Genomic DNA, 12,535 nt, shown 5'->3' on the forward strand with positions numbered 1-12,535 from the left:
ACTCTTTCCTGTGCTGTGTTGACTTAGCCTCTTAGGTTACTGACTGAGTTTATGAAAGCCAAGAAGCTGCTCTTGAGTTCTTTCATTTTTATGTAATACATTTAAAATTACCCAAAATAACCAAGCCTTTTCTTTCTTCAAGCCACTGTTCCTTTGTCAATTTCCATGCTCTTACAAAACAACATGCCTCCTCTTTTACTCAATAGAATGAGTCAAGCTGACATAAACTTTGCCAACGCCCCACCTCTGTACTTCGTCTTTCTAACCTTCCACAAATGTTTCAGTATCTAAAATTCCCAGGTATTTTGATTGGTATTGAGGGATAAAGATGACTGCTCCTAAGGGGCTCACAGTGCACTGTGGGAAATAGATAAGAAACAAATAATTATAGAATGAAATGTGTGTTTATAGCAGAGACAGGAAATGCATGTTGTTAGAAAGTAAAGATGAGAATATTTGAACCTCCATGAATCTTCATGAGATGATATAACTTTAGGGAATGGCAATAAATCTTCTGTGGCTGTATTACATTGGGTAGGCAGCTTTTTATTTATTTGATGATTATTTTACTTTGATGATATAAATTAACTCTTCATGCACACAGTCCTTGTCTTGACAGGTCGTGGGCATTGAGAATAGAAGAAAAATAGTCATTCTCTCAATGAACCAGCAATAGTGTCAAATCAATTCTACTTTTCTATTTCATCCTTTTTATTTTGTGGCATGGTTCTCCCTGCCAAAGGTTCTTCATTTCTCAGTAATCATGTATTCCTTTCCATAGAGCCTTTTTAAACTTTGAAGGCCATAATGGTATTTACTTTTTACTATCTTTCCTATATATATGTCCTTGGAATAGGGGAAGTATGTGCTCGAAATCAGAGTACTCGTTACCAAAGGAACTCATGGGAAGAAGCAGATTCATCATATTTATGAGCATAATTGTTGTCTTAGCTGATACTTGAGAGTGTATTTTGTGTGTAGACCTAAGTAGAACATAGCAATCAAACTTGGAGCTAAAATTAACAGGGATAATGTCAAGGGGGAAAGGGGTTTTCATCTTTAAGCATTAGATGAAGATGACAGATACGTGATAGAGATCAGCTTGATTGCTCTTTTCAAAGCTGAGAAGCTGTAGCTGTGAATTGTGCTTTTGAAATACCTCTCTCCAATGCCACGATGTGTATTAAGTTACATTTGGGTCAAAACAAATCATGCCTCTCACCATTTTGCAGTATGATATGGTGGTAATATGGCTGCTTTCCTCAGAGAAAATTACTGTGGTTGCATTGTACGATGTTTAAAAGAATGTAGATGAAGTTATTTAGATTTATTTTCTAGGAATAACGTGACTTCACTCTCCCTCTCATGTTTAGGTTTAAAACATTATTTGTGGCTGGAGAACGATGTGATGTTGAGACTCTGGAGTGGTCCAAAAAGGTCTTCAGAGTTCCCGTCTTAGACCACTGGTGGCAAACTGGTGAGCATTTTCTAAATATGTACAAAATATTGCAGAAATGCTCCAAAACACTGCAAGAATTGGAGGAAGTTCTAAATTCCGACCATCAGGCACAAACTCAGCATTCAGATGGTTCTGGTTTCAGCAGAAATAAGCAATTGTTTGATTATTCTATTGCTAAAAATGTCTCCAATAAATTACACTGATGCCACCATTCTCTTGGTCCCTAGGTGTAAAGCACCGAACACCTGTTTTGCTTCTCCTCCTCTTTATTTTTCTATATCCAGTAAGTCACTAACTCTCAGATTTTTCTTTGAAGCGTCTGTTGCATTCATTCTACCTTCAATACTCCATTGTCTTTGAGCTGTGGAAGCCTCATTATCATCTGACTGGATTTAAATTACTCTCATCACTCATCTCTGTTCTCTCTGCTTTCCTATACACCCTGCACACTGCTCTAAGAGGTTTTTTTCTGTGTGTGTGTTTTTACAAGCACTGTTTCTCTCATAGGATTTCCTGTGTTTGTCTGGCTTTCTTCTTGTGCTCTATAAAACTGAATATTTCTGCTTAGCATTCGAGGCAGAAAAATGTATTTTTCTTTAACAACACACACATATTATATATAATTATTTATTAACTTATTTGATTTATTACTGATTTTTCTTCCCCTAAGTGACCCTTGGAAAACAAATTGTCATATTAAATAGATAGAATATAAGCTTTGGTACAAATAAAAAAAACCCACACACCTTTCTGCTGCTTCTTTTGAGGAATAATTGTGTACATTTGTGAAAGTCAGTAGATTATTTGGAATCTGTTCTGCTCCTCACTGAGTGTAGGGATTTTGTTGTGTTTCCCTCTGAGCTACTGAGAGTAGCTATGAGCTATGAGAACCTTGTAGCTTGCATATGTACATATTTCAGTTCAGTTCTACTTAAACCAGTACAACAGTCAACCCTTTTACACTAATGTTTTCAGAATCTCCATCTTATGAGCAACTAGGAAAGAGTATCAAATTTGGATTAAACATTAATAAAGTTTCTTTGCAAAAATTGCATCTGATTTTAAAAATGTTTATAATCTAAAGATCAAGTGAGTGACTAAAACTTAATTTCAGTGTTTGTCATTTTAGAACTCTGATTCTGATCAACTGTAGCTTTATATTATCTTCTTGGATATTTCTCTTAGGAAAAAAAAGTGTGTTTTCTATATCTTTTGTAATATCTAATGTAAAATAAATAATCAGAGCAGAAAAGGTGTCCCTTAAATAAAACGAAAATCAGAGCTTCTATTCCTTTTTGCTAACTAAAAGAGGAACTTCTTATCTAAATTTAGATTTGTAACTATTTAGGAAATAAAAAAAGATAACATTGAATTTGGAGAAAGAGCAATGCTATGTATAGAAATGCATAAAAACAAATAAAAAGTTATTGCCTCTCTAAGGAAGAGTATTTATCAAATTGATGCATCTCCTACTTACCAGGAGAGTTTAACAGACATTTAAGCTGAAAGAGAAGAGTATCCTGTCACCTTTGAGATGGCTGCCCTTTGGTCTAATGGAAGTTCTTCCCAACACTGAAGTGACTTTACACAAATGCTTACAAAGAGGTTTTTTGTTGTTGTTTTTTTCCTCCTTAAAGTTGACTACGCCAAAGCTTGCTGAAAAAAAGCGACACATTAATAAATATAATTATAATTATTTTACTTTTTATTGATAGATTTGTGTACAACAGCCTGTGCAAATATAGATAGTTAGGGCATTCAGGCATACAGAAAAGCTCACTGAAGCCTGAGAAACAAGCATATGAGGCCCCTGGTGGGTACTGAGTTTCATGTGAATTCCAAATTTTTCTTTAATGTATTGTTCAGAGAGAATTAATAGCCACATTATGTCAGTGTGCTGTCATTTTAATCATATTTGAATGGCTGCTCATTACTGTGAAAAACAGAGTGGATTTCTGCTAATAATGACTGATTCTTTCCATTCCCCTTCCAGTCAACTGCACAGCATTTGGTATTGTGTCCAATTAAAGCACACAAATACATACATATGGACAGGTAGGTAGGTAGCTTACTAACTAACTGGGCAATTTTGTACTTTATAAAAGAAATTCCCCTGAGGTGATATAGATGCCCGCTACTAACAAAATGTAGTTAGAATCTTATCTCATTTGCATTGAAAAAAAAATTATTTTCAAAGTTATATGTTGTGGAAAATAATTGTGGAGTGACGCTGAAATTTACCTTTGGCAGCACTCACATTTACTAAGGTGATATCAAATTGATCTTAAGGTGACTTTAATTTAATGTTAAGCCACCAAAGGGAAAAGACAAATATTTTGTGGATTACACTTAACTCTTAGGAAAAGGAAAGATAAATTCAATATTTCAAGCATATTCATGAATTTCCTAATGTTTTAAATGTCAAATAGATGGTAGAACACTTCTGTAAGAGGTATGCCAGTAAAAATTGAATAACAGGTGAGGGAATGTTAAGCTTTTCCCAAAGGAATTTTTTTCTTTATTTCAAATTCCAAGTTTTTCACAAGGTCTCTATCTTGTTATTGACTTATAAATTGATTTTTTAATATAATTGCATACTTTTATGAGCCTTCCATATGATGTATAATTTATGAATTTGCTCTCTGATTACATTAATATGTGTGTACACATGAGCTGTTTAGAAACTTGGATGTGTAATTGGAATTAGTAAAGGATATGTTAAGTAACTAAAATGTATGAATAAAAATTGATTGGTTTCTGTGACCTGATTTATAAGAAGGCACACACAGTCAATCCACTTTATTACCATGTAGGTTTTGTTACACGTGAAATTTGTATTAGCAACAACACATTTCCAGGGACTAACATCCCCTTTTGGCCCATTAATACCAACTTTGATATCTGATTTGAATAATATCTAAGATTCTAAATTGAGAACTAATCATGGAAAATTCAAGAGCAGATCAATTTTTCATAGGAGCGTTTAAATAAAGAATTGTTTCAGTTCAACACTACTGAAGCATTAAGCCCTTGTTTTGGATTCTAATGATGTAGGCATTCCATGCTCTCATGAAGGAAATTGGTCTTGCTACGTGTAGAAAGGTGAGTTGTATCTATATGATAAATGAATCTGGATAAAAGATGAATTGTTGCCGCTCACCTAGATGTTTAATCTTCACAGTAACTTCTAGATAAGGTGATTGAAAGCATCTGGATTATTGAAAAGATTTTTCATTTTGTTTTTTTTTTCATAAAGATAGAGAAACAGGGATGCTATAATCATAATTTAAAAAGGGAAAAATAAGAGAACAGATAATTGTTTCATCAGATATGGCAGTTCATAGGCCAAAAACTAAACGGACAGAATGTCATTATCCTCAGGTGTGCACTGTACTGTTATAGATCATTTTTAGTACTAAGAGCAGCTTTTCCACAAATCAGACAGAAAGCACAGGTTTAGAAGAAAAAACTGTCAGTTCAGTGCACAGTGTCCTTCAAAAGGATTTTTTTTCTTATTCAAGATGACTATAAAGGAATTGTTTTTCTTATGAGTGAATAACCAAATACAAAAAAGAATTAAATTTCAGAGATTGACTACTAAAACCCAAAACAAATTAGAATTTATTCCTTTTCGAGGTTTAATTTTTCTTTCTCCCCTCCCCTCCCCTCTCCTTCCCTACCTTCTTTTCTTTCCAGTTTATTATACAACATGATACTGGTTTAGAAATGATTGTAACAAAACAGTTTGACATCTCACTTTTAAAATATATATATGTTTTTATTGATTTTTAGAAAGAGAGAAGGGAAGAGGGAGAGAGATAGAAATATCAATGAGAGAGAAACAACATCCTGCACAACCCAGCCCATAACCCGGCCATGTGCCCTGACCGGGAATCGAACTGGTGACCTCGTGGTTCATGGGCCAGTGCTTAACCATTGCGCCACACCGTCCGAGATTACTTCCCACTTTTTTTAATGCTATTTAATCCTAGGTAGAACACTTTATTCCTTCACTTGCAATCAGTTAATCAAAGGCAACAGCTACAAAGTTAGAATATTCAAGTTCCATAATGGTGTTTATAAGGGACATCTTGGTAAATGGTTTAGATCAAAAGAACCCATGCTAGGGGTTAATGGGAAATGAGGACACATTTGTAATACCTTAACCAATAAAGAAATTAAAAAAAGAATCCATGATTCCTTCTACTTGCTGGCAGACATATCCGTGTGTTCCCATGAGAAGATATAAAGCTTATGTTGAAAGTGTTTCAAGTATCCTTAGGCCCAGGAACTTGAGCAGCACTGGGCGATTTTGTGGCTGGTTTATTTGTTTTGTTCCTGTCACTTCAGTGGAGGACCAATGGAGGACTAAACTTTTTCACAGAATTTTTAAAACCTCATGGAGGGATTTCACTGGGAAAACACAGTCACCTAATGGATTGAGACATTGGTGACGATTGAAGTTATTGATCTTACTTTATCTGCCTTGAGCCTTCTTTGCTGAGTTCCTACATCTTGCAGTAATCACAGTATTTCTCTCCCTGTTTGATTGACCTGCTGCAGTTTTAATTGCAATTGCTAGTTCTGAAGTAACTATATTCTATATATAGCCTAAACCTCCTCCTTTGAGGAGGAATCTGATAACTCTGCATTTTATTAAAGTGGACCCAAAGGCACCAGAAAATTCAATCATGACAGTTTTAAATCAAAATCGTTGATCCTCAAAGCACACACATCCTAATACTGTGTTATTAAAATGTGTCAAGGTTACTGGATGTGATAATCCTTATTTTTTTGCAGTTTGGTAAGACATATTTCCTGAGCAAGGACAACTGGGACAATAGTTGTGAACTCAAAAATTGGTTAGGCTGGCTCAATTTAGTCCTCATACTTTTGGTTTATCTGGAAAGATCCATTAGCTCATGATATTTTAAAAAGACAGTAATACATTTTATTTACAAGAATCAAAATACAAAATGGAATAAGTCACTAGAGTTTAATGGTAATTATCCTGGGTAGAGATTTCTATAGGAGATGATACAGGCTCAAATATAGCAGTGTCTCATTCCTCCTCAGTAGACTAATTGTGAATACAGCCAGGATTTGAACATTTTATAGGTAGGGTATCAAAGTTTAAGCCACTTTTTTTTTTCCTGAATCATTCTTTTCCTTTGTTACCCTTGCGTTCTCTAACATTCCACTTTTGTGCATCATACTTGATATACTTAGTGCAGAAAGGTTTCAATCTATCAGTCTGTAGTTCTAAGGTCAGCTGATAATAGGCCATTTTCTCCATGTCTGGAATTCAACACCGGAAGCTTTATGACACTTGTTATTTCTGCCTTTTAAAAAACATTTTACAACTATGTGCTAGCTATGAGCGCCTTTCTTCTAATGAATACATACTTAGCTTGTGCCCCTGCAAAATCCTGTATATTTGCCTGCAAAATTCCTTCCTAGGGTGAACACATAAGAGGCTCTCTATGACTGACAATGAGGAAAACATCTCTTTGGTCACTTTACCTTGAAGACTCAATCTTGAATGATTTAAAACCTTTACTCTGTGGTTGGGGCACAGTAATCACTAGCTAATGCTCCTCTGGCAGCAGATCTTGGAGTAAAATATTTCTTGTTCAATGAAATGCTGTCTTCCTAGGTTTTACTTTTCAACTCTGTCATTCCTTGCTTCTGGGTTTTACTTAATTTCTGAGTCCATCAAATTTGGGCTATGGTGAAAAGTTTTCATTAAAGTACATTTTTGGATTTTCAAAGATTTTCAAATGGGTTGAAGCAGACTCTGAAATGCACACTGTGGACATCAAAGGGCTGGGTTGGCCTGAACTGGCGATGCCATTGCCCCATGGACTGGGTTGGTCAGTATATACCTCATGCTGCTTTCTGTTAGTGCAATGCAGTCTTTGGTAATAGGAATGAATCACTGCTGCATTTTTCCTTTTCTCGATGTAATGGTCAAAAAGAAATGTATATCATTTTCATTCATGGAAAAGAAAATCTATATAATCTAGCATGAGAAGTTGTGATTGAGAGAAAACCAGTTATATCGACACAATGCTATCTCAGCAATGTTCAGCTAGTGATGCTGATGGTATCCATCTGGTGAGAGGAAAAAAAAAAAGACCTGATGTTATCTTTGTTACCTGGCAACCACATTTTTTTTTTCATTTAGAGCAGTCTTCCTTACTTCAAAGTAGGTAATTTTTACTGATAATTTGAGAAGCAGGGGCTTAGAGGTAAACTACGTGAATTTGGTTTGTAGGGGGAATAATCTTTTGCCAAATGTAAGGTCGGCTTGGTGAGACTTTCTCTTTTGAAGGTGAATCACTGTTTACAAATTGTTCAATCATCTGAAAATAATGCCCCAAGTCAAATCGCGGTCATTGAATCAGACATTTTCATCTTTATAGCATTAAACATAGAAATAACTTCAAGTCAGGTTTTTTTCAAATGTGATTACTATACATGAAGCAGTTAGGATAGGTAGACTTGCTTTTAGGAAACCCTATTTGTGTTCATTATTATATCAGACACGATACTAAACACTGGGAAATCGATGAATAATTCTAAGTTTGTTTGGTCTTTGAAATACCATCTATTCTAAATCTGCCCTTGGCAAGAATCACACTTAATCTGATCTAGAAAGGTGAAATACATCCTGTGTTTGTACATCTTTATAAAAAACAAAACAAAACAAAACACGTTCTTAAACCCTTCCTAGACAAACCTTACTGTCTGCAAATTTGCATATGAACTCCTGCACTGGGGGTCTATCGGCCCCACAATATAGCTCCTGATTCTTCTTTTGCTGTTAGTTCTTATTTGGAAAACAGCATATGATTCTTCTTGGAAAAGTGAAAAGCGATGCGAAATCCTAATAGCACTGTGTTTAAATCCTAGTTCGGTCACTTGGTCTGTAGCTACAGGCTTTTTACAGGGACCTGTAGAAAGCTTGACATGAAGTGAAATATATACAAACTGCAACAGAGCTGCTGGTGCACAGTAACCCTCAATAAATATGTTTCTTTCCCCTTCCTCTTTATAAACAACCCTTCATGAATGTAAAGGCCGTTTTAGCACCCTGGCCTGTCCATAATCCAGACTCAAGAAAACTTGGAACCTAAGAGTTCAATTTATAGATGAGGAAAGTAATCACAGATCAATTTCCCAAGGCCGACCAGCCAGTTACGATTAGAACCGGAACTCTCATTGTTCTGTGTTGTCCAACTTCTCTCTCCATATGTCTTACCTCACACCTTCATTAGTTCTGTATTCTTATCTAATTCAACCGCAGGTTATTTATGAGTTTCTCCACAGTCGGAGGCAGCGGGCTGGTAAGAGTGTGGGATAAGACCAATGCCTCACAGTTTGAATTAATGAGCCGCTTCCAGTAGGAAAAGGTAGGCTGCTTTGAATGAAGTGTTTTAAACCATAATCCTACCATCTCCTGAACACAAAGATTAAATTGATTTTCTTTCACGGGTACGTCTCATTTTTCCGCTTTCTTTCCGATACCACCATCCAAGTTATTTATGGCTCACTGTATAGATTCCGAGGTGGAGAGAATGGTTTCTTTACACACTGTTTCTCTGCCCATCACGATGCTTGTGATTAATATGCCTCCGTGGTACTAGGTTGCTGAATTAATTTATTTCCAGGACGTCAGTTGTCTGCATGGGCCACCAGCTTCTCAATCCATATTGCTTAAGCGTAGTGTTTCTAGAACCGCAGTGGAGGCAGGATGGCAGGGTTCCGGACGCGCAGGAGCTCTTATGTGCAGAGCTGGACGTGCAAACCTGCCACCGTGTTCTTCTGAACTCTCACTCACACCTACTCTTCTTTCTGTGCTAACTTTTATTTGTAAACCAAATCCTGGGGCTGTCTTCCCCTACCCCCAACCATCACCGAGAGCTTTCGATGCTGAGGGTGCCTCAAATTCAGTCTCATCTTCCAGGACATCAGAGCAGCAACATCTAACAGATTTCCTGCCCTGGGTTGGGATTGTTGGTGCAGTGCCCCACTTTGCTACTGAAGAGATTTTTGTGAAATGCAATTCTGAGCAAATCGCTTCTGCTAAATTCCCCTGTGTCTCCCAGCGTTCCTGGACTTATATCCAGATTCCTTAACATTGCACGGAAAACACGTCAGGATCTGCCTCTGCTCATCTGTCTCACTTGTTTCTTATTATCGCTTGTCCACCCACTACCCCCAAGCTTTTCTCTGTTGAACCACTTGCAGGCATTCCCTACATTGTCTAACGTCTCTACCTTTGTACATGCTGCTATTTCTGTTTCCCACATCTTTTCACCCTGGACACTCCCTTTCCCCCCAAAATGCTTTTCACTGAGTGGAGTGTAGTTAATAAATATGTATTGAAGGACTGACTTTTAATGATCATTCTTGGAATAAGAAAAGATTGCATCAGAAGTATAGCTGTAACATACAGTATTTTTCTTTTTCCCTGAGTCCTCTGTTTCTTCTGTTCATTATGGGATTGCATTCTGTGATTTGCTTTCTTTCTTTTTTTTTCAAGTATTCTGATCTCAATGATGGGATCTGGAGCCTAAAATCATGTAAAAATGTGTATTTACTGGTCAGCGAACAGTTCCTGAGGATGAAATGTCCGGGACTGGACTGTGTTTGGTCCTGCTGACAGTGATTTTCAAGCACACAGAAAATATCTGATTCCAACTGTAACAGGCTGGGAGAATGTTTTCATATAAGTGTGTGCACAATTCTTTTTGAGAATTCCACTCATTCTCTTTTGAAAGATTTTGTAGTATTTTTAGTGGTGAGTGCTCTAAGAGTTTATTACTTTGTAAAAAAAGAAAAATTCAAAACCTAGTGGCTTAAAACAACCACCAAATATCATGGTTTTGTGTATCAGGGGTAGGGGCAGAGATCAGCCAGGGAGTTTGTGCCCAGTGTGCTGTTGGTTGAGACAACTTAGAGCAGTGATGGCGAACCTATGACATGCATGTCAGAGGTGACACGCGAACTCATTTTTTTGGTTGATTTTTCTTTGTTAAATAGCATTTAAATATATAAAATAAATATAAAAAATGTAAGTCTTTGTTTTACTATGGTTGCAAATATCAGAAAATTTCTATATGTGACATGGCACCAGAGTTAAGTTAGGGTTTTTCAAAATGCTGACACGCCGAGCTCAAAGGGTTCACCATCACTGACTTAGAGGTATTTAGTGTTGAATGGGCTGAGCTGGTGGGTCCAAGATCACTTCATTCTCCTGCCCGGGAATGGCTGGAGATTGTTGATAGAAACACTTGCCTGTGGCATTTTTTTTAAAAAATATATCTTTATTGATTTCAGAGAGGAAGGGAGAGGGAGAGAGAGATGGAAACATCAATAATGAGAGAATCATTGATTGGCTGCCTCCTGCACGCCTCACACTAGGGATTGAGCCCACAACCCAGGCATGTGCCCTGACCCGGAATAGAACCCTGACCTCCTGGTTCATAGGTTGACGCTCAACCACTGAGCCACACTCTGGGCTGCCAGTGGCATTTTTGTCTTGGAGGATTTAGAGTAGGAGACCATCTTACATGCTGCTCAGAAGTTCCAGAAACAGTGTTCTAAAAGTCTGAAGGCCTGTGCCTAGAAACAAGGTATCATTTCAATTTCTTTTCTGTCAGAGCCTTCAAAGGGTGACCCAAATTAAAAAAGAGAGGACATGGGTCCTGTGTGTTAGGAGGGGTATCAAACAAATTGCAGCCTCTTTTATCCCCATTGTGCACAAATTCCAATGTTATGGATGGAAACTTTTGAACACTTCAACATAATATCCCTTTTGCTCACCATTCAGAAGTAACTTCTGTTAAAATGTTAATGTGTCTTGCCCAGATATTTATTTTTGCTCAGTGTATATTACAGGTATTTTTTTAAAAAGATTAGGGCAGGTGCAGGAGGCAACCAACTGTTGTGTCTCTCTCGCACTGATGTTCTCTCTCTGTCTCTCTCTAAAAATCAATGGAAACATATCCTCGGGTGAGGGTATTCTGTTTCACAAATTTTCTAAACAACATTTTGTGAGAATTATTTCCGATCAGATATATCTTAGTGTGATTGAATGGCTTTGCATTACTACTTGATATAGACCATTCCATATTTTTGGATAATCTTCTAAACTTTAATATAGATAATATGTGATGAATGTCCTTGTTGCTGAATATTTGTGAACTCTACAAATATTTCCTTGTATATATCCCTTACCTAGAACAACTGGGTTAAAGGGTATGTGCATTTTTAAGTATTGTTTACATTGACAAATTGCCACTCAGAAATGTTGTATTCATCTGTATACACACTAACACTTATATAACAAAAGTGATCATCTTACCCTAGCCGGTTTGGCTCAGTGGATAGAGCGTAGGCCTGCGACTGAAGGGTCCTGGGTTCGATTCCCGTCAAGGGCATGCACCTAGGTTGCAGGCGCCATCCCTGGCCCTGGTCAGGGCAGGTGCAGGAGGCAACCAACTGTTATGTCTCTCTAGCACTGATGTTCTCTCTCTGTCTCTTCCTCTCCCTTCGACTCTCTCTAAAAATCAATGGAAACATATCCTCGGGTGAGGATTAACAACAACAAAAGTTACCATCTTTGGTTTGTATGGGCCATTTTCCATATACCATGCAACTAGGCCTTAGCAGTGAATTCTTCTGTGAATTGGTTCCTGATGTTGAGGAAGCCACAGGAATCTCTACCATTAACCAGCTAGTCTCATATGGCTTATGTCTGTCCATGTACTTCTTCCCATGCATCTCTCCAAAACCCCAAATAAAATAAACCTGTTAATAAAACCTAAATGATGTGCAAATGTGTAAGTGAATCTTATTTTCATTGTTGTGATTCATTAGTATCTTTGTTCAAACGCTCTCATTAGCTTGCAGCATTACCCAGACTTAAAGCTTAAAGCCTTACAAGGACTTTGAAGTAGTTGTTTTTGTTTTGAACATATTTGTATTGATTTCAGAGAGGAAGGGAGAGGGAGGGAGAAAAATATCAAAGATGAAAGAGAATCATTGATTGGCTGCCTCCTGCACACT

The 12,535-nt window shown here is 37.1% G+C and overlaps 1 protein-coding gene across 1 annotated transcript in view; it reads left to right on the plus strand.

The window, feature by feature from the left end:
- Positions 1-12,535, plus strand: part of ACSS3 (acyl-CoA synthetase short-chain family member 3) — a gene marked incomplete at its 5' end in the record, with an annotated part of 161,415 nt that overhangs the window by 103,716 nt on the left and 45,164 nt on the right. The window contains one exon of the mRNA XM_006774714.2: positions 1,374-1,477. Within this exon, the coding sequence (XP_006774777.1) occupies positions 1,374-1,477 (104 nt within the window). The remainder of the gene's footprint in view (positions 1-1,373; positions 1,478-12,535) is intronic.

The sequence above is a fragment of the Myotis davidii genome, unplaced genomic scaffold, assembly GCF_000327345.1.
Source record: "Myotis davidii unplaced genomic scaffold, ASM32734v1 scaffold26, whole genome shotgun sequence".
In the NCBI taxonomy this organism is placed as follows: Eukaryota; Metazoa; Chordata; class Mammalia; order Chiroptera; family Vespertilionidae; genus Myotis; species Myotis davidii.